The sequence below is a fragment of the Protopterus annectens genome, chromosome 12.part0, assembly GCF_019279795.1.
Source record: "Protopterus annectens isolate FY-2018-M chromosome 12.part0, PAN1.0, whole genome shotgun sequence".
NCBI lineage: Eukaryota > Metazoa > Chordata > Ceratodontiformes > Protopteridae > Protopterus > Protopterus annectens.
In genome coordinates this window covers 87,395,963-87,419,058 of record NC_056746.1, presented here as the reverse complement: position 1 = coordinate 87,419,058, position 23,096 = coordinate 87,395,963, and the positions used below count along the sequence as shown (strand labels likewise).

Below are 23,096 nucleotides of genomic sequence, written 5' to 3'. Positions count from 1 at the left end.
AGCATGGGCTGGGTGAAAACCAGATCCTTGAGCTTTGACTGACTTTTGGCTTGCATGAGGCAGTGATCCAGGTAAGGGTAAATTTGGATTCCTCTCACTCTGCAGAAGGTAATCACAGGGGCCAAACATTTTGTGAAGACACTGGGAGCAGTAGACAAACCAAAGGGAAGAGCAGAGGATTGAAAGTGATTTGCATCTGCTCTGAAGTGTAGAAAACATCTGCAGGATTCTTCTATAGGAATGTGTAGGTAGGCATCTTTCACATCCAGAGTAACCATCTGAGGAGTTATTGTGGCAAGCAGCTTTTGAAGAGCAAGCATTCTGAATTTGGGAACTAAGAGACTGATTGAGGATTGACAGATCCAGTAAAGGGAACCAGGAGCCTTCTTTCCTGGGAACCAGAAATAGCCTGGAGTAAAACCCTTTTATGCCTTTGGTACTGGTTCCACAGAGCCCTGTGTGCACAGATTTTGGGTCTGAGAAATGGATGGTCACTTCTCTTTTTTTTTTTTTTTTTCGGTACATCGGGGAAGCCTGAGAATCTTAATGGTTCTCTGAAAGTGAGTCTGTAGCAGTTTGAGACAACTTCCAGCACCCACTTGTCAGAGATAAGGACCCATCTCTCTTTGAATAGGGAAAATCATCGTCCTAGTTTTCTCCTACTTTCTCTGGGGTTGGGGGTATGAGGGAGGTGAGGCAAAGGGTAGGGGCTGAGTTATTGCTGTTCTCTGCCATGGCCCTGTGACCTAGAAAACTCCCCAGCCTGGGTGTTCCTGATGGTCACTGCCATGCCCTTTAAGATTGTTGCTGCTGTCTGTGAGGCCTTTCTCTTCAGGACTTTCTTTGACTTGGCTTAGATTGCGAGGGGAAGGATAAATGCTTACTGAGAAAATTCCTACTAAATTTGGGTGGCTGGACTTGGATTAAGTCTTTAACAGTCTGCATGGCTTTAGCTTTATCCTCCATCTTTTTTAAGACAGCCTCAACCTTAGGTCCAAATAGGGAGTCTTTATTCAGTGATACATCTAGTAGTTTAGATATGACCTGATCTGGTAATATCTACTCTCCAAGCCAAGCACATCTTCTGATAGCAGAACCAGAGACAGCATATCAGGTACAAAGCTCCAGGGCATCATACCCACAGTGCAAGGAGTGCCTAGTAACCTGGGCACTGGAATGGCAGAGATCCAAACGTTTCTTGGACGTGTTCTTGCCCTCCAGGGAGTATATTTTTTTTCTATTTTCCAAGATACTTTGCTGGTATTTCCCTCATGGCCAGATACAGGAAGTGTAAACCTTTTCTCTAAGCTTGTCAAGGGTACTGTTTACTTTGTCTGTAGGTAGTGGGTTTTTAGAGATACTAGCCTTAACTGCTTTGGGCGCAGAAGTGACAGCCTCTGGGTCAGCGGTGGGTTTCTTGTAAAGGAATTTATGAGAGTCCAGTACCCTGTAAAACCTGTCTGTTTTTCAAGGGGCTGGGGGAAGTGAGCCTGGGTTGAGAGATGATTCCATGAAAACATCCTCTACCACCTCCAAAACTGGAGGAATAGCCAAGGGTTTGTGCTATGATAAATGTAGAAACTCCCTGACCCTCTTTTTTGTTTGGGGGTATTCCTGTGCCTGCCACTGGAAAAATTATTTCATGGCATGCAGAGTTTCCCCAAAGATAAGGTCCTCCTCAGGGGGTGAAGCAAAAGGTAAAACCTCTTCTGAGTCAAAATCCTCAAAAGAGTTAAGGAGGGGTTCATCTTCCAGGACAGAATCCTCCTGATCAGAGTCCTCATCTGAATCAGGGGGTTCTGAAAGAAAGTGGCTCAGGAGTAGGATCTCCCTTCTTTCCTGGTGAAAATTCAGGGGGAAATTACCTGCCTCTGACCATAGAATAAGGTATTTGGCTAGCCTGTCCTGTTGGTATCCAGGTGGCCGGGAGCCTGTAGGCCTAGACACAGGTCCTGATGTCGAGGTCTTCTTGGGTGTAGCTGTTGTCTTGGGCTTGCGTGTGTGCAGTATTCTGACTCTAGATTCTGGAAAGGAAGAAATTGTTGCTGGGAGAAGCCCCAGGGGAGTGTTTGCTTGTGGATCGTTTGCCAGAAGTCGCAGCCTAAACAGCAATTCTTGATCAAAACGACGAACTGTAAGCCAAGAACAGCACTGAAGTAGAGGGACCAGACAGCATGTTGGACTCTGAACGAGTCGCGACAGAGGCCTGTATCACTGCCTCTCTGACAGAAGGGGGCTGCAAAAGCACCTCACCTTCCTTTGGAATAAGCCTTGGGGGACTGGAAGACGGTGAACCAATGTCATCTGAGGCCCTAAGTTTGAGTCTTTTCTCTTTCTTATGCTTAGGGAGTTCAGTCTCAGCACAACTGACAGACACCATCACATGATGGGAAATGAAATGCTGACTAAGGTGCTTAGACAAAATTTCGTCCCTACGCCTTACAATTCTGGTATGGAAATTAGTGCATAGATGGTAATTAGGGACATCGTGGTTTGGGCCTAAGCATGCGACACAAAAATTATGAAAGTCTCTGTGTAGGATTTGTTTTCCACAGTGCAGACAGTTAACAACTTTATCTGACATGAAAGAAAAAGGGTTCCCCAATGGGGTACTTAACTTTTAAGAGATTTCTCAATCCACTGTGGACTGACTGATGCACTCATTTACTGCTTCGAGCTCTGATGGCAAGAAAGACTGATGTTATGGCAATGGCTTGCTCCCGTTATACCCAAACATACCAACATCAGGGTAGATCATCCCCCAGCCTTAGGAAGTGGGAATTTTTTACTCTGGTAGTTTGGCCGACCACAGTCTTCCAAAGCAGGAAATCCCATACGTCAGGACTGCAACAGTGAAACACGAAGAACAAAATGTTTTTTTCAATGTAGCTTTTTTTAGGAAGATGTTGATTAATGGTCTCAGCTGTACCTGTTTCATGGCAAAATTTACAAATACTGTTTGTTGTGCTGTGTCTGTTATTGTTTGTTGGGTTGGAACTGTGAGAGAAAAGTTGGAGGGTTGGGTGTCATTTGGGTAGTTTTGTTTTAGAACTAGGATTTGAGGTGGTGTAACTGGATTATGGATTGGTTTTTAAAGATGGACAGATGTAACTGGTTTGAAATGGAGGCAGTTGTGGTTAGGAGTGTTTTGGAGTGATAAGTATGTACAGAATGGGATGCAAAGAGGAGATTTATTGAGCTACAGTTAGAGGTAGAGAAGTTTATTATACATTAGAGGTGACTCTGTAAAACGTTAATAGTATAACCAAACAGTTGCACTATGGGGGGTGGGTGATATTAACCAGGATGAAGTGGAAACAAACAAACAAACAGGGCATACAGGGCAAGTTATGAGGGCTGGAGCAATGCCATGTGAAACTGGACTGCTGGAGAAATGACAGTGAGAAATATATAGGGGAGAAGTTAATTGTAGGAAAGTGGCGAGGTATAAGATGAGACCAGGGTGAATTAGAGGGCTTTTAGGATGGTGCACAGTAAGGTTTTTAAGTGGTTGTTTCCAGTGTCCTTAGGACAGCTTTTGGGGAGACTTACTATGTAGAGATGAAGTTTTATTATGTAAAAGTGGCATGTAGAGTAGGAGGAATTTTGGGGTTTAAAATGTAGTAGGTGCTTCGACAGAATCCAGGAGAATGATATCTGATCTTAATAAATATTAGTGATTAGTATTGTCAGTGCCCATGTGGAGATATTGTGGGTTTTGGCTATGAACCATTGAGCTATCAGAATAGCTGGAGCCATGATCCATCTTGTATACTTTCTAGGCAGTAGTTTAAGTAAGGGGAAATGTAGGAAGCTGTCCTGCTTGGTGCATTAGCCGGGCTTTAATAAACTATGAATTCAGAATCTGCAGTTATGAAGTGGCATAAGGGAAGGGCTTGCGCTGGACTACAGTGCACACTTAATTGTGATATATTGTACATTAGTAGGTGGGAGGAGTTACGAGAGCACATGATTAGGATCACAGGGGGATTGCCATGGATGGAGGCCAGAGGAAGCAAGGTGGCTCAACTCAATCAGTAAAAATGGTAGCTGACACTCGTCCTTCTCTAACACAGATGACAAGCAGGCAGGGTATTTTGTTTAGATGTTTTAATACATAGAAACACATCAGGATGGATAGCAGCATCATAAAATACGAATAAACTGGTTAACAGACAGACCTTAGATACATACATGCTTACATCTCAACAGCTAACTACAAAATGTCAGTCTAGCTTGCACGTGCTCAGTATGTATGCATTTGTACAAGCCCTTGGATAGCTTCTTAAAGGTATATACACACACAAACTGATCTACAGTAGGTAATCAGTGTGTGCAAGTGTAATGTAGAGCCAAAAATGCATTGGGAAAGAACCAGGTAGCAAATAGGCAGTGATGTACCAGAAAAATAACAGAAAAAAATCCTCAAAAATAAATTGAGTAATAGTCATACTGTAAATATCTTAACTTAGTGCACACTGTTGCATGTTCCAAAGTGCATTCTTCTCTGTTGTAGTGGTCAACCACTCTTATTACTGCTAGTTAATGTTTTGTTATTAACCTACTACTAACCTGGATACTACTGTATCATTTCGAAATAAATTGGACAGCTTGTGAGCTACTCTGCAACTATCAACCACACAGCACACTGCCGGACAGTTGCAACTCTACTGGTGTAGAAAAAACAGCTACTACACAACAGATATAAAGATCCCATTCCTGGTATCTCTATTGTTACAAAAAGAAAAAAAATGGTAGTACATTTTCTCTTATTATTTGTTCTAATGGACTTATTTTGCATTTTCTACCTCTGTTATAGTCTGTGAACATGCACTGACCCAGGCTGTGCCTGCAAATGGTCATGCTTACCCAATGCACTAGTCAAGTAAGTAAGTAAATAAAAACTGTCCACCTGTGGGTTTCAAACAGGACATGAGTGCTCAAACCAAGACTGTAGAAGTAGTAGTCAAACGTCTATGCTTGAAACACTTGCAGGCTAATGTTTCAGGTACTGGAAGACAAGGGTACCTTTAACAACACTTAAAATGTGTCAACTGTTTTGTTAGAATACTACCAAGGAGTTATATAACATATAAATAGTTACTTAGGCCAGCTATGCAGGGCTGGGGCAATACCACAGTGGCAACTCCATTCAGACAAGGCTGTTACTCACAGGGACCTCATACTGTAACTTCCTGTAGGGTACACATTTGTAGATCAGATTGAAGTCTTCCGTGAGAGTAAAAACACTGTAGAACAACTGAATTAGAAGACAGATATATAGGTGAATTGTGGGGCATGAAATAAGTTGATAAAACCAGAGCAACATAAACATTTAACTTGTTTAAGAAGCTTAATATGAAAAACAATCCTCAGTATGGTGTCAGCATCTACCACATACACGTTCATAGGTTTCTAGACAAGGACTAGGCTAGCTGCCCTTGCAGGCCATATTAAGTCTAGCCAATTTCCCTTGGTGAGAATCAAACTCTGTACCTCTTATCTGTGAGGCAAACACCTTAGCCATTATGTCAACCCCCAAAACCCGCAGAGGATGCAGTTCAATGTAACACTCAAAAGTGGCAACATAAAAACTATTTGCATCTAAAGATGCAATGTGTCCCTATACCATCAGTACTGTTTTGCTAGGCAGCCTTCCTTCACATGGATTTTTTGTTAACAGGCCAAAAGAGGTACAGTCACATACAATAAGTAACTCCTTCCCCGAGACACTGCATACCCATGAACAGATTCATAGGTTGTAGAAGATTATGTATAACGTGCATTTTTTGTTCTTGCTCCCCTATATAGTAAGAGCTGTTTGAATGGTGTGGCAGTCTAAAACAAACAAAAGCTAAATTAAAAGTACTTAAAATAGATTTCATTTCTGTATTATGAGTAAGGGATAGAAAGAAGGAAGGCCAAATTCCCTAATATGAAATGTATATTAATAGGAGGACAAAGAGGGGGTGACTGTGTGTATATTTTGATCAATGACTTTGGTCTGCAATTATTTTCACGTGTGCTTTATGCAGAAGAATGAAGTATGGGTTAACGGCAACCTTTTATGGTAGGGATTTTTATCGAGAACTGAATGAGTGTTTCCAGGAAAATTATAGCCTTTTATAAAATACAGGAGTTGTTATTAATTTACCATCACCTGGAGATGATGACCTCAGTTTTGTAGCCCTCCTTCAGAGCAGATGGAAGGTCCATGTTATGGGATTATGGTCATCCATGCTTACAACAGAAAAAACCCTGTCTCATCACTTTCGACAAAAGATTATACAAAAAAAAAAAAAAAATGGCCTTAGAAACCATCAGACCATGATAGCCGTACTGCGAGCTGCTGTAGCTACTTTTAGTTTTTCCTTCGTCGTCTTCTTTTAGGGTCCCCTTTGCCTTTAAATTTCTGGCACTGCCATATGACACATCCTGTCGTAATACAGTATATATTGGCACAGTTCTTAATTTTCTTCCTATTCCTAGGAAAGAAGTTGTCCTATAAACCAAAAGACGTCTCTCTGACGAGTACTGATAAGAAATACAAACAATTTTAATCGACATACATATCCTAAGCGCCAGAGCTGAAGTGTGGGCCCTGGACATCACTAATATTCTAAAGACTCCAAGGAGAACAGTATTATAAAACTTATAACCAGGAGAAGTTATACACTATAATTTGGCCTTAGCCAGTTCTGGCAGTGTCCGAATGTGTTCATCATTGTTAGTGAACAGGTTTCTTAACTAATGGGTCATGTGACTGTCACATGAATAGTAGCCCTGATCCCCAGAGCTGGCAGCTGAGAAATTCTGCTGACATAATCCATCCTTCCCGGACTCCGTGTCAGGCATACTCATGCATATACTTATGGATATTAATATTTTTTTTGATGTTCTACTTCACAGTGTTGGAAAAATACATGGGGTGCTTAGGCACAAAGTACCTGCCCTTCTCAGTGACATATTTTCTGTTTGCCATCTATGGCACTGACAAGTTTCACAGATGAGAAATCTTCAAGACTATATGGATGAAGTGCTACACGAGGCGGGTGCTGAAATGTTCTAAGCCTGATGAAGAAGGGAATGATGTGGAGCCATGAAACTTGCAAATTATTTGACATATTCACCCCGAAGTACAACACACTTGGCACATCAAGTTTCTGTAACCCTTCCAAAAAAAAGTCTGAAGTCTGGTCACTGAAATCCTGCTCTGCTGCTTCAAGCACCTGCAAATCACTTGAAAACTGCCCCCCTTTCAGACTCTTTATGGTTTGGAAACAGGAAATAGGTGGAATAATATCTGGTGAGTACGGTGGATGGTCTATGCACTCAAACCCCAGTTTCATCAAAACCTCCATCATTTGCCAGCCTTGTGAATACGGGCATTATCCTCTAAAAAACTAATTCCTTTCCACAGCTTCCCACTCCTTTTTTCTTTCAATGCCTCCTTTAATCAGCACAGCAAGTTACAGTAGTATTCTGCATTAACTGCTTGGTCCCTCGGAAGATAGTCATTACAACACCTTCCTGATCCCCAAATACTGTGACCATGACCTTTCCTGCTGACGTTTGGGTCTTGAACTTCTTTGGTCTTGGTGAACTTGACTGCAGTCATTGCATGGACTGTTGTTTTGTCTGCAATTATAGTGGTGTAACCATGTTTCATCAACAGTAACTAGTCATTCCAAAAAGTTAGCACCAGCTCAACAAAAATGCCACAAAATCAACTTGCAAGCGTCCACATAGCATCTTTTACTCGTCAGCATTCAACCATTTGGGCACCCACTTGGCTGACAGCTTCTGCATACCTAGCTGCTCATGGATTATAAAACCAGCATATTCCCTGGATACCCTGTAGTGTCTCAACAATTGTTTTAGCCATTATTCACTGATCGGTCAAAATCAGACCATGGATATGGTCAAGAATTTCAGGAACTGACACCGCTTGAGGCCTCACAGACCTTTCTGCATCTTCAGTGTTGAAATCTCTACGCTGAAAGTTTTCACACAACTTCCTCACAGTTAAGTAAGAAGAGCACTTGTCACTCAATGTTTGCATCAAACATTCCTGGATTTCCTTTAGAGTTTTATTCTGCAGGAGCAGGAACGTCATAACGGCTCTGAGTTCCACACTTGAAAATTCCACACTTTTCACTCACATGGTTCAATCAATGATCTGAAATGATGTCAAAACATACCATTACGATTCTGCAACTTGGCACTTTACAAAATGAAATAACCATCTCTTCAGCTACAGAGGCAAAATAATGCTCAGAATTTAGAAAGTTGGTCAGGCTTAGAAGTTTTTTGCACCTCCTCGTGTCTTGGCTGGAATTCTGTAAGGACAAATACTACAGCAACTATTGCCTGCTGTGGATTTGTTTCATCATTTAACGTGTAGTGCATCCTTCTGTCTACCCAGAGGATGAGAAGAGGTTGTATTTAAGCTGCTCTTGCAGAAACAGTGACAGTGAGCTGCTTAACCTCAAAGAAATAAAAATGGGCAGTAAAACAGATTACATAAGAACAAAAAGAGACGGTCAGTGTCGCATTACACACTTGTCATAGATGCAAGACATCTTCCAAGAAATCATTTGTGGTTTGAAGGGAAGAGGAAGAATATTACTGGGACACAGTTTACATGATGCTAAGGAGGAGTGTTATCTGAATCTGCACATCTCAAAACCGTTTTTGCTGGATCAGAGATCTTATAAATCAACTGCTGATGACAATATCAAAGTAAGACTTGCCTGAATATCATTGTTAGGATCACCGGGGTCCTAGACTCCTTCAACATCATCTGGGTGCATGTTGTATCCGCCCTTAGCTGAGAGTAAGAGCTGGTGTCCCATGGGAACTGTGGTGACCTGGATATCACGAACAATTATGAAAGTACACAGCTTTCAAATAATGGACTACTTGTAAGATGGAGGAACACAGAGGGAAGATATAATAATTTACCAGAATCTATGCTTAGAGTATTTGTATACTCTCCAAGAGCTCTCTAAGAAACAAACTAGATGAAGAAAGGTACTAAGTTAACACATTTTTTTCTCTTTTCTGAAGTACAAGATGATCTGCCCTATAGCTTAGTTTCTGGCCATTGTTTTCAGTGGGTCAGACAATGCATTCTGGTGAAACAAAATTATCAAAAAGCTAAAGTCCTCCTGAATGATGACCTTGTACTCCATAGCATTTTCTTCCAAAACCTCTTCAAATGATTGCACATCAGAAAAATACCTGAATGCCTGATGTGGAGAGGTTTAGAAACCCTCTTTAAGCTCCTCATGAAGCTTGTATTGGGTTCTGGCCTACATTGCCAACTGTTCTGTCATGTGGAAAAAATACAAATTTCTGTGTGAGCTTTTTCTACAGCACTCAAATGCACATTTCAACACTCCAACGTGCACTGCCTTGTAATGGTATTCAATGATGATTTCAAGATCACGTGGGACAGGTGATACTTGGAAATGCATACAACCACTTCCAAGGGAACAGAAGAATTTCCAGGGTACAATGCAAGCTAAGTCCAGAAGCTTGTTTCTCTGTAATCTGTGTGTGATTAGGAAGGAGTCACTTAGCTTGAGTGGGTGTACTTATGGAAGGGAACCAAAGCCTGGCAAAGTTAAGTGCAAAAACTACTTTCCATCATTTATGTGACAGGACTGCCTCTCAATCCCACGGACTCTTGCGGCTTGCGGGGGAAGACAAAAAAAGAAAGAAATGAGTACAAGGGCTAAGTGAGAGACGAGCACTGACTTGTGGGTAAATGGTGCACAGAAAGCAAAAAACCAGATGGAGACAGCAATGAGGCAAAAATGAAATTATACTACAACAGGTTCATTTAAAAGCATTCCTTTCTCAAATGCAATATGTCTTGCTAGATACAGAGCTGTAAACATTCCAAAAGCGTACTATTTAGTTTCAATCATTTTATTCTAATTTGACTGTAATCTATTTCTAAACCTTACATCAAAAAAGGAGCATTTTATTTTCATAGTGAGCTTTCAGTTGAGTGTAAAAAGAATGATTTACTGTGAAAATGACTACTATAAACACTGCAACTGCAGAAATTCAAAGCTAAGTAAATGTGGTGAATGCTAAACAGCATATTCAGAAGGCCACTATTTGCTTTTGTTTCCTGAACAGAGGGATGCTGCTTTTAGCTACTTACGGGTTAGTTCTACTCGCAGAGCCGAAGGGTTTTTAACCTCCTTGGAGTTTGTCAAATTTTCATATTGCAGTTCTCTGTAGTAAATACGATAGCCAGTCAAAATACCATTCATACTGTTATCTTTTGGATGCTACAGAAAAAAAAATCAGTGCCATTAATATTCCATTCAAAATGAAGAACATCAGTGATAAACAGAGACTGCAGCTACTTCTCAGCCCTGACGCAGGGAAAACGTTATGTTATACTACTAAAGTAATGTGCTACAAAGCATGTAATATGATGGCATGCTGCATACAACTTTACCTGAAACAACTGGCTATGTTTTTAATAACTTAAGCCAAACCAGCATTAAGAACAGCTGCAATTGCACTGCACCCACATTGCATTACAATGCTGAAGACAATGCAGGAATATTTTTAGTAGTAAACACAGCAATTGTACAAAGCATAAAAGTCAAAAGCAAGAAGCAAATGATTTTGACCCATAAGCATGGGCAAACAATGTGGTACTTCAGAGTTAATAATGGCACTGCTACTCCAACTGTACATTCTGTGACTAGAAAAACTTTTTTTTTTTCCTGTTTTCATAGTCTGTAATGACACTAAGACCCCTTGAAACGAGCAGTGTGACAGTGTAACAGTTACATAAACTTGGGACCAGGGAAGGATGTACAACTTAAAGGGATAAACCTCATACTATGACCAGATGACCCCATCAGTTACTGACCTGGGTGCTGTTGGGGTCATCAGGGAAGAAGTGGACGTTGATGACTAATCCTGGTCATCTATCCTAGTGTGGGGGGGGGGAATGCTAGAGGTTGGGTACATATCCTAGTGCAGTAGAGACGCTTGTGGGTCAAACCACGATTAAGCACTCCATGCTTAAGGGTGGAAGAAAAAGGTAAAAGTCTCCTAGAAAGATCATCTCTATCTACTCAATGTGTGGCAAAAGCAGTCACATATATGAGGCCTAGAGAAGCAGGTGTTGCTTAGCAACAAAGGTTGTGTAGGAAGAAGAAGAAAATCTTATTCCCCACAGGGGGAATGTCCGCGATCCTTGACTCCTGCATCCTGTACATCTAGATACAAGGGAGTGGAAGGAACAACTAGATCAGTGGGGAGAGGGGTGAGGCAATAATAGAGGGACCAAAAAAGAATGACAATTGCATAAATAAAATAAAGCACAGACTATGGCTACTACAAATCTGAAATAAAGGAATCTGCATCCTGTTAGCAAAATGGAATGCATTTTATCCCATTATAGTCAAGAAGTATACAGTGATGAAACACATGGGCATCCTAGGGGATATGACCCTCTTTTTAAGGTAAAATCCTGTTGCCTGTGGTGTTAACATTTTTCACAGACACAGACACACACAGACACGCACACACACACACAGACAGACAGACACACACACACAGACAGACACACACACACAGACAGACACATACACACACACACACACACACACACACACACACACACACACACACACACACACACACACACACACACACACACACACACACACACACACACAAGCATACAAAGTGATAAAGCCAGTTTTTTTATCTGTTTTGTAAACATATACCTCTCCCACTGCATAACACTTCAAAGGCTAGGCAAGAAGTGGGTCAGACTGAAGTCTTTCAGGAACATCCTTTCATTGGAAATGGGATTATATGGAGAAAGAGAGAGTATCCCTGACCTTATATGGATTAAAACGAGAGCACATGACTCTTCTATGAAGTACAGGAAAATAAAGTGAATGAAGACTTTTGTATAGTTTATTTCCCTTAAATGCTTCATCTTACATCCACTTACCTGTTCTAGAAAAATGCTGTGTTCATGGTAAGCCCATAAAGGGTATCTCCCTGTCCTATCCAAAGATAGAACTTGCAATGAGCTAACCTATAGAGAATAAAACTGCAGAATCATAAAATCAGTACTTCCATACTTCTCTGTGTGTGTTCGTTTGTAGACAATGCAGGAACTGTTCTAAGTCACTATGTATCCCCAGAGCTGCTTACAAACTTGTAATCTACATGATTTTTGAGTCCCTAAGCAACTTGATGAATTGGAAACAACCTCGGAGATCCTGTTTCAGAAATGAAGTAGGTGCAGACAGAATGTAATAGCACAGCTTACTATGGTTACAGGTACAGCTACAGTTCTTAGCGTACAGTGAATCAGCATGCATCTGTCAATGAAAAACAGGAAGTATCTGCGGAGAAGGCACAGAATACATTCAACAAGTGTAGCTGCTCTACCACAGACTACCTTAAGAAAAACTGTGCTGAAACTGTACGGGAAGCAGGTAGCACTAACAATTCAGCAAACAGCCTACAGAGTCAAACTCATTCTGAGCAGAAAACAAAACCCAATACACTGAAACAGCAACACTAGCTATACAGCTTATGTATTTGTGTTTTGTTAACCAGGTTAGTATGGGCAGACGAACAGCCTACTTACTTTCAAAGGAGACACAAACTAGTATTCAAACTGATTAGGGGAAATTTGGTCAGAGCACTCTCTTTTTGATAATTGTATCAAAGAATATCAACATCTACCCAGCTTGTCTTTCTGCATAACACTATCTCTACAAATAAATCACATCTGATTTCTTTATCTATAAATATCTCAAAACGAAGTATCTAAATTTATGACCAAATACCAAACCAAGACCAAAATATAACTGGCCACACTCTTCCCTCTATAAAATATCAATTAAAAAAATTAGTGGAGATAATGCAACCCACCTAGGTCCCCACTGTTGATAAAACCATCAATTCCAACTCCAGAATAAATCAGTCACCTAATACATCTCTGCAACAAAACAGAACCCAAACTCACCTAAATATAAACCTAAGAAGTATGTGCAATAAAATCCATGACGTACATGCTTATCTTGCCACATGCCCTCGTGATGTAGTCATAGCTACGGAAACCTGGTTAAAAAAGATATAAAAGATAATGAGACCCCCCCCCCAGGACACAATATATTCAGGAATGACGGACAAAATAAGCATGCAGGTGGGGTAGCAGTCATCAGTAAAATCCCCCTAACCATTACCTTACTTCCACAGGAAATACCCACATTTAACAATGCGAACTGATAATATACTCCTAAAAATCAACAACTGGAAAACTATATATTTAATAGCAATTTATATACCAGCAGGGGAATAATGCTGATACTGCTGAAAGCACCCTGTGTTGGATATCCCAAGAAATTAACCATGAAACTATAATACTTGTGGACTTAAAATTAGACTGGCAACTCAGATTCCAGTATACCCACTGAATCCATAAACTTGCAGAACATCAGACAATTAATAACCACACCTACTACAATCAGTACAACTTCAGGGAGACACTCAATATTAGTTTGGATTCTTACAGACAAACTGACAAAAGCAGGCTGCCTCTCAGATAGCATAAGTGACCACATACCTGCATATGCCATTAGAACTCACCATAACTTAGATGACCATATTATCTATAACCAAATAAAAAATACAACCAACTTCGGCAAAGATATTTTCAGTGAAACACTAAAACAATATAACTGGAATGTACTTAGAACAATGCAACTAGACACTGCTGTAGAACACTTTAATAACGTATTCTTACAGAACTTAAATAATCTAGCACCAGTACATAATAAAAGAGTAAAGTTCAACTCTGCACCATAGCTGACAAACAAAAAAAATCATGATAAAAAGGGATAAAGCCTGGAAAAACGGATATAAAAATAGAACTGAAAATGCCTTCCAGCAATTTAGACATCTTAGAAACCTTGCAAAATTCCACGTCAAAAAGGATAAGCAAACATAATATACCACACTACAAGACAAAATATAAAATAAAAATAACCCAAAACCTTTTTGGTCATCACTAAATAAATTACTCTATACAGGCAAGACCCCCCCCCCCCCGACTCCCTCTCGAAAAACAGACAGTTCAACACACTTAATCTCCACACAGTTCAATTCCTACTGTATACAATCAATACTATCTCCCTTAGACATCAATACATCTTCCCCCCACTTTCTACCACTGTTCAATCAAAACCACCCACAGCTCTTCAGTTTTAGTCCAGTACCTACCTCACTCACAAGGAAGTTCCTCTTTAAACTAAAAACTACTTCTGTAGCTGTAGACCAACTACTATCAGACTACCTAAAATGGCTGCAAAAGTTGTAGCTTTCCTGGTGTCCATAGGAGAAAGATATGTCCCATCACTGTGGAAAAAATCCTACATCATACCACTGCACAAAGGCAGCACATCTACAGAGTTTAATAACTACAGACTGACAGCGATTCTCTCCCCACCTCTCCAAAATATTAGAGAAATGCATCCATATGCAGCTGATGAAATACCTAACCTCAAACAACCTGCTCTCAGAAACGCAACATGGCTTTAGGCCCCAGCACAGCACCACTACTGCTCTACTATACACAACATGGCTTTAGGCCCCAGCACAGCACCACTACTGCTCTACTATACACAACATGGCTTTAGGCCCCAGCACAGCACCACTACTGCTCTACTATACACAACATGGCTTTAGGCCCCAGCACAGCACCACTACTGCTCTACTATACACAACATGGCTTTAGGCCCCAGCACAGCACCACTACTGCTCTACTATACACAACATGGCTTTAGGCCCCAGCACAGCACCACTACTGCTCTACTATACACAACATGGCTTTAGGCTCCAGCACAGCACCACTACTGCTCTACTATACACAACATGGCTTTAGGCCCCAGCACAGCACCACTACTGCTCTACTATACACAACATGGCTTTAGGCCCCAGCACAGCACCACTACTGCTCTACTATACACAACATGGCTTTGGGCCCCAGCACAGCACCACTACTGCTCTACTATACACAACATGGCTTTAGGCCCCAGCACAGCACCACTACTGCTCTACTATACACAACATGGCTTTAGGCCCCAGCACAGCACCACTACTGCTCTACTATACACAACATGGCTTTAGGCCCCAGCACAGCACCACTACTGCTCTACTATACACAACATGGCTTTAGGCCCCAGCACAGCACCACTACTGCTCTACTATACACAACATGGCTTTAGGCCCCAGCACAGCACCACTACTGCTCTACTATACACAACATGGCTTTAGGCCCCAGCACAGCACCACTACTGCTCTACTACATGTTACCGATGTAATAAACCAACGTAGAAACGATGGTCTGCTTGTGTCCGCCACGTTCTTAGACTTGTCAAAAGTATTTGATACTGTCTCGCTCCAGCAACTAACTGCTCATTCACTTGTCCTCAGTACGACTGTCACAGTACTCCTTGTTGTGGTTCCTTAGTTACCTGTCTGGAAGGCAACAAGCCAAATGGCAACAAACCTATTCATCCTTTCAACCAGTTACTACAGGTGTTCCTCAGGGCTCTATCCTGGGTCCCCTACTATTTAATATATTTATTAATGACCTCCACACTGCGGTGGTGGTGCTGCGGTAGCGTTGTCGCCTCACAATATGATGTTGTCCTGTTCGATTCTCAGCTGGAGCGTCTTCTGTGTGGAGACATGCGTGAATGAGCGTACCTTCGTTGAAGGTTGTGCATTAGAGCTGGCAACTCAGCACATAAAAATCTACTGCCAATCATTAGCTGACCGGAGTTCCGCAGTGGCGACCCCTAACCGGGAAAAGCTGAAAGACACAACAACATTAATGACCTCCACTCACCATGCTAGTTTAGTTCAGTATGCAGATGATTCGACATTGTGTGTGGAATCAACTTTGTTTGTTTACCAGGAAAGTCCGACTGGGTCATGAGGTACCCATTTTCAGCAGAGGCCCAGCGAGAAAAGCTCCAGATACATATGGTTAACATTATGAAAAACTAGACAGACATAATAAAGTCATAACATTCAAGCAGAAAATTTGAAAAACTACACATTAGTTTGACAGAATAAAAACTCAACAGACATAATAAACTTGTATTTATCACATATAAACATCTGTGATCTGAAGGCAAGCATCTCCTTTCAACTTAAAAACCTGACAAAACCCCAGGTCTAAGCCTTTACTCCTTGCTCCTTGGCAAAACTATGGACCTCCTTGTAAGTTAGTTAAAATTGGGTCTCCCTATAACAGTGAGGGTAAGAGGTGGGTTTAAATTTAAACCCCTCCCTTCCTTATTTAAATAAATAAGCTCCAAGACATTACCCAGAAATCTTTCTCCTCTATAGAAATTGAACAATCAAACCTCCTACTCAACCTGAAGAAAACTTAGTTAATGCTTTTACCTCAAAAAGTTGTAAAAATCAAAAGCAATCTTTTACCATAAAGTCAGCAAATAATACAGTCATTGAAACTGTAACTCACAGTAAACATTTAGGTATTATAATAGAAGACAGACTCAAATATAACCAGCATATACTGCACACCGTTAAATCTAAACACTAGAATCTAGGCTCCCTTTATAGGGTAAACGGATTCCTTACAGACACTGCAAAAAAAACTTTAGCCACCTCCTTCTTACTGCCGACTCTCTTATACGCCGCTCCTATCCTAACAAACTTAAACAATACTCAAGGAAAGAAAATTGCCTCCTGCTACAATAAAATAGCTAAATTTGCCACCAATTCCCCTCATAGTACCCACCACTGCCATAGCTTAAAGCAATGAAACTGGCTTGAACTGCACAAGTTCCTAAAATATTCACAACTAACTACAGGACACAAACTCATCCATCATTCAGGAAAAATGCCCTGCACTACAAAAATTATTACTGACCTACTGTCCAGCATGGGAGCTCTGCTCTAGTAACAAATTCTTATTACTTACAAATAAGATAAATAATGTTGCAGGAGACTCTTTCTACTCCCAATATGTTGCTAAACTCTGGAACAGTAATCCCCACACAAATAAAACTCTCCGACAAACTCAGTAGTTTTAAATCACTGTTTAAGCAACAACTTAACCAGTCCTGGTCCTGCACATGCTCATCACCAGGTTAAGATTTTGAGCTCACAGTATGACATTCTCCAAATAGTACGACACTCTCCAAATGTTGTTTGTTTGTCTTTCGGCTTTTTCCCGGCAAGGGGTCGCCACAGCGGAACTTCGGTCCGCTAATGATTGGCAGTAGATTTTTGCAAAATGCCAAGGTGCCAGCTTGACGCCCAACCTTCAACAAAGGCATGCCCATTTACGCACACATGTCTTTCGAACGCTACCAAACCATGGCGAGGACATGCAGACTCCACACAGAAGGCACTCCCAAGCCAAGCCGAGAATCGAACGGGAGAACCTCCTGCTGTGAGGTAACAACGCTACCAGAATACTATCAACCTCTCAATTAAATGACAAAAAAAATTTATACATAATTGCTGCATGTACAAACCACTAACTTCTATGGGGGGCTTTTTTTTTTATAGTAACTTCCAAGTCTGCAAAATCTGAGAATGTATAAATGTAACTACTGTTTGTGTATAAATGTAAATAAAAATGTAACTACTCTGTGTTTAACAGGAACTTAGTATAATGTAATGCTATGTAAGCAAATGGAGCTTTTCTCCCTGAGGCTCCATTGAAAATGGGTATTACCCATTCAGACTTTCCCCGTAACAAACACAATTAAATAAATAAATTAGTGGAATCTTATTCATACTGAGCTACCACCAACTATGCCAGAAGGGATCTTGATTTAATTTCTTGTTCAAAAAATAAATCTAAAATGAGCGACCAAGACAAACATCTAAAAAGTTCTGAAGTTGGGGAAGAAACATCAAAGGAAAAGTAAGGTCTTCATCTGATGAGTCTCTTTAAGATTCACAAAAAAAGTACAAAACCATTAATTTATATAAAAAGTGATGCATATAATATGATGTGAATGAAGTATCTTGGCCAAGTAAAAGGGGAACAGAGGTAGTTCAGAATTTTTCACTGCAATACCCATCAGTTCTATCAGATACGAGTTCAAAGGAGTAAAACACTGCAACGGTTACTGTGGGAGGGCAACAATCAAAGACTTTCTTGGTAGATTATTTTACTCTTCAAAGTTGCCAAAATCTATTCAGCTTTTCTCATGAGGTAACATAATTGTGGTAAGAGTTTTGTTTTTATGTTGGTACCAAGAAGACTTCAAAACTGATCAGTATAAAAAAATCTAGAAAGCACACTGAGGCAGTGAGCAAATCCATGGGTTGGGTGAATTCTTCTTCTTATCTTTACTTGTCACTGGTCACAAAAGGAACATCCAAGCTGCAGAGACAGTTCTACAGAGATGTACTCATATTAACTGGCATGATAAACCCCTGCAAATGTAGTCACTGCCAGAGAGGCAAAAACTGTTATAAAACTGTTTTCCACAAAACAGATTCTGCTGTGAAAGTCCACAAACAAAGGAAGCAACTAGAGACTTACCAGATAAGAGGGAGAGAGATTAAGTGAGCATTTTAATGGTAATCAAATAATAAGCAAGATATTAGGAATTCTATGATTGGCACTATCAGTGTCTTTCAAAAATAATAGCCAGGAGCATTGTCATTTATCATTCCGTCTTTTCAGGAATTACTGGTAACCCTGCTCAGCTCATACAAATTTGTTTAGTTTTACCACTATAATGCAACATGATAACGATTCTTCTTCTTCTTCTTTCGGCTTTTTCCCGGTTAGGGGTCGCCACAGCGGATCACCTTGTCCGCACATTGAATGGCAGTGGAGTTTTATGGTGTCGAGTTGCCAGCCCGGCGCCCAACCTTCCACTGAAGGCACACTCACACGCACACCTAGGGCCAATTTAGAGTATCCAATCCACCTGCAGCATGTCTTTGGGATGTGGGAGGAAACCGGAGCACCCGGAGGAAACCCACGCGACCACAGGGAGGACATGCAGACTCCGCACAGAAGGCACCCCAGCCGAGGATCGAACCGGAGAACCTCTTGCTGTGAGGCGGCAATGCTAACCACTGCACCACCGTGGCCGCCCCAACATGATAACGATTGCATAGCCTATATCTACACAACATATAGAATCAGACACTGGGCCTTCATTTTTAACAAATGGAAACCTTACTGCTTTACAATAAAATATACCACCATACAAAGAGCAGCTATAAATTCTAAATTAGCTGTAACAATCAGATTCCCCTTAATTTTAAAGGCATAGTTAATAGACAAAATAGGATTTTATTATCTGTGCAAAAGCTTCTCAGTTTGCTAGCTTTCCATAAAGTTCTTGGCTGGGTTGAAGGCTACAAGGATTGCATACTGACAATACAGGACAAATATTTATATGTCTGGTACAGTCCTAAAACTAACACACACTTATTACCGATCCTGATGCAAGTAAAAGCATCCTTGGGGTGTTAAATATATAACATTATTTCAACATGAAACAAAACAGAAACAACAAAGAAAGGCAGTAAAAAAAACAGCACTGCGTAATTCACCTGACAAAAATAAATGGACCTAAACTCACAGTAAGGATGCACGTCTATGATTTGTGCCCAATTCTATGAACTCAACAAAAATGCAGAATATGTTATAATTACCTGCCTATACTATACCAGGAATCCACACTTGTTATGGGGCTCATATCGGCTATGAAGGGAAAGATGAAAAGCTCAAGTCTAAAAATACAGTTCTAGGTCTAGAAGGATATCAACAAACTTACAGAGAACTCCTACAAGTAAATTGTACCACTGAAAAATTGCAGTATAAATGCCATTTATATATGTTAAATTGTATTATGCAATACTCTTCCATTTGATTGATAAGGGGTTAATATTTGCTACTGTGTTCTTTTACCTCTTTTTATGTCTTATGTTATTTTTTTGCTTATGAAATCAAAGCAGTGTGGAGAGAAAAATTCAACAGTGATAGATTACAATACCATTAACAGAAACGATGCTATATATGTAACATGGGGACATTTTATTATCATATCAACATTTTTTTAGTGAAATATAACCTTTTTAGCTAAACTTCGGTAAAAATGAGTTAGGCACTACAGAATATAGACTGCTGCTTTAAAGGAACTTGATGTTTCCTGTCTTATTAACCCAATTTTACTTGGTCTACAGCTCCTTCAAAATACATTTCCAATAGAACAAAATTAAACATGCCACAAAATGTCCCTCAGACTGTACCTATTTTACACATGCATCGGTAGCTGCAGTACTTACCTGCCACTGGACAAGGACCGAAGTCGGAGTCTGTGGGGTAACAGCAACGATAATTGGTGCCTCGTCGGGTACTATTGAAATTAAAAAAAGGGAAAAAAAGTTACTTTTCAAAATATAAACAAGTACAGATCTAGGATACACCAGTGAAAAAAATTTCTAAGCAGCAAAAGACAGAGGTTATACAAACAATTAAAAGCCATCAGGTAAATTTCAACATTTGGGAATCACTTTCACATATTTGTGTCAAAATAATAAAAATGAGAAGGAATATGCTATGAAGCACTGCTCGTTATATCAGAAATCATACAAATAATTTCAATTATTCAAATGTAGGGTCTGTAATTTGCTGTAGACCCTGTGAAGATCTGCATGAAGTCCCAGAATATGCTATACTGACCTGGCCAGACCTTCTGCTCTAGGTTTTGGTCAGGTTACTACATAGGATCATAATTTTAAATACACAGACTTATTTCTCCTTCCTCAAATCAAGCTGTTAGAAATGTTCATTAAAACAGTTATGTTATCTGGCCAGCTTCAAAGGACACATCATAAACACGCACAGCACAGGTGTTAGTATACAATGAAAATGGCATTGCACTATGCTAGTGTTTACAGATGGCAAAATATGAATTAAAACAAAAATCTTTGTAACAAATTGTCTATTGTATCATTAGGGTCATAATGGGTACATGACAGACCATTTAGCGGCAGGAGAGGATTACAAATGCAGTTAGGAAGAAATTAGGAGGCAGATGGGCATGGGCTAAGAAGGAATCACAATGGAGAAACAATGTTTCCGTGTGTGTGTGTGTGTTTGTGTGTAGGGGAAATGGTGAGGCAGTGAAAGTTGTAGCTACATAAGTTGAATAAATGGACAGACCCGACAGACTTAAGTTTTTTCCTTTCCTATGCTCATCTCTAGGTTTGTCTGTTAATATATAAAACAAAATGTTTATGCACACATATATAGGTTCATAGATTAGTTCTAAGCTAATTGCCCATGGCAAGCCATTGTAAGCCTAGCCAATCATCCCTTGTGAGACTCAAACCCTGCACCTTGTGTTTGTAAGGCAAACACCTCAACCATTAGGTCACCCTCCCTACCCCTATATTATGTTTATGCATGTATATATATTACATTACACATATGTGTGCATATTTATTTATTTATATACACCTACAAACACACATTATACATGCACTTAGATACAGAAACCTGTTTAACTGACCACATTTGGTCAATAGGTGCGTGAGATCAACAATCTCCGGGTAGGAGAACATTTCCTTTCACCAAGGACTGTGATATCTCGTCATTAGTAAAGGTATTAGGAGCTATGTTTGTGTTTTTTTTTTTTTTTTGTTATGGGCAGTTGCATGTGCTGAGAAATAATCACTGTGGTAGTGTGATGACATTTGTGGTCAATGTTTTGACCTTCAACATCTGGATTTGCCGATGTAACTAAATAGATATCTTTATTTTTACCTATATACACACACACATTTTATATACACACACACACATACATATATATATATATATATATATATATATATATATATATATGTGTGTGTGTGTGTGTGTGTGTATATAAAATACATACATATAAAATGTATGCATATATATATATATATATATATATATATATATGTATGTGTGTGTGTGTGTGTGTTTAGTATTCTACACATAATGGATAAAACTAAAAGCATCTGAACATTAACATTTTATGCATCATGGAGAGTGGTAAGATAAAAAATAAAAAGACAGCTAGGTGCACAGGTCCCAGGATGAAAAGTGCCCAACCCTGGTGTACACACTGGTCCTAGGACTGGAGAATCGTCAGGACATGGAAACATTACTACAATGGGGTTATGCCACAGTCAGGGGGGGATGACCCCCCCCCCCATTATAGAAGGCAGTAGCAGCCTACAAAAACTGACAGGCCGTATGTGTCATTACTATTATCCAAGAGGCCCAGAATTTTCAAATAGAAGACATTCAAAAAGATTGAGAGAGAAATTAGAGGAAAGAAAAATACTTGCACACGAAAAACTGTCAAAAGCTTCAAATAAAAATTTCCATTCATTTAATTAATACAAGAGATTGGTGAAAAACGTTGCATAGACAAAGAAACGTTGGACCAACTGGAAAAAGAGACAACAAAGCAAGTGCAAAAATATAAAGAACAAAACCCAGAGATTTTTGAAAGGTATAAAAAAAGAAACATGGATGTGGCAATGAAAATGACATATGATATGCTGCGATATTTATGCAAAAGAGAAAGCAAAACTAATCAATATGGAAAAGCTGCACCAAAGATACTTCAAGAGAAATACAGGCAAAGGCACCTGGACATGGAAAAATTCAAAATCTGAAAAGTATGAAAAGGAAGAGGGGAAAGTAATAAAGAGGATTAGTAATGGAGAAATTAAAGAAATAGTGAAGTTATGGATTACCTGCAAAGTGAAGGATTTAGTAGAAAATCCAACTCGGGTGATGTCCCAGCATGACAGAACAATGAGTTCACAAATTACTGAGAAACAGGTGGAGTGGGGGACATCTGCTGACTTGCCACATGGGGATGCTCTGGAGCCTTCTTTAGGAAACTTGTACAAAAGTTCAGTTGGAATTGCACAAACATGGGCAGGAGCAGGAAACCGTGGCAACTCTAGTGCAGGAAATTTTGTTGCGTGATGGGCCAATGAATTCCCATATGAAAGAGAAATGGGTGACA

At 40.0% G+C, this 23,096-nt stretch overlaps 1 protein-coding gene across 1 annotated transcript in view; it reads right to left on the bottom strand.

Moving 5' to 3' along the window:
• Window positions 1-23,096, bottom strand: part of SDK1 (sidekick cell adhesion molecule 1) — a 2,805,673-nt gene that overhangs the window by 253,865 nt on the left and 2,528,712 nt on the right. Inside the window, exons 31-32 of the mRNA XM_044089098.1 lie at window positions 20,365-20,435; window positions 10,178-10,307 (exon numbers count right to left, since the gene is read on the bottom strand). Coding sequence (XP_043945033.1) covers window positions 10,178-10,307; window positions 20,365-20,435 — 201 coding nt within the window. The remainder of the gene's footprint in view (window positions 1-10,177; window positions 10,308-20,364; window positions 20,436-23,096) is intronic.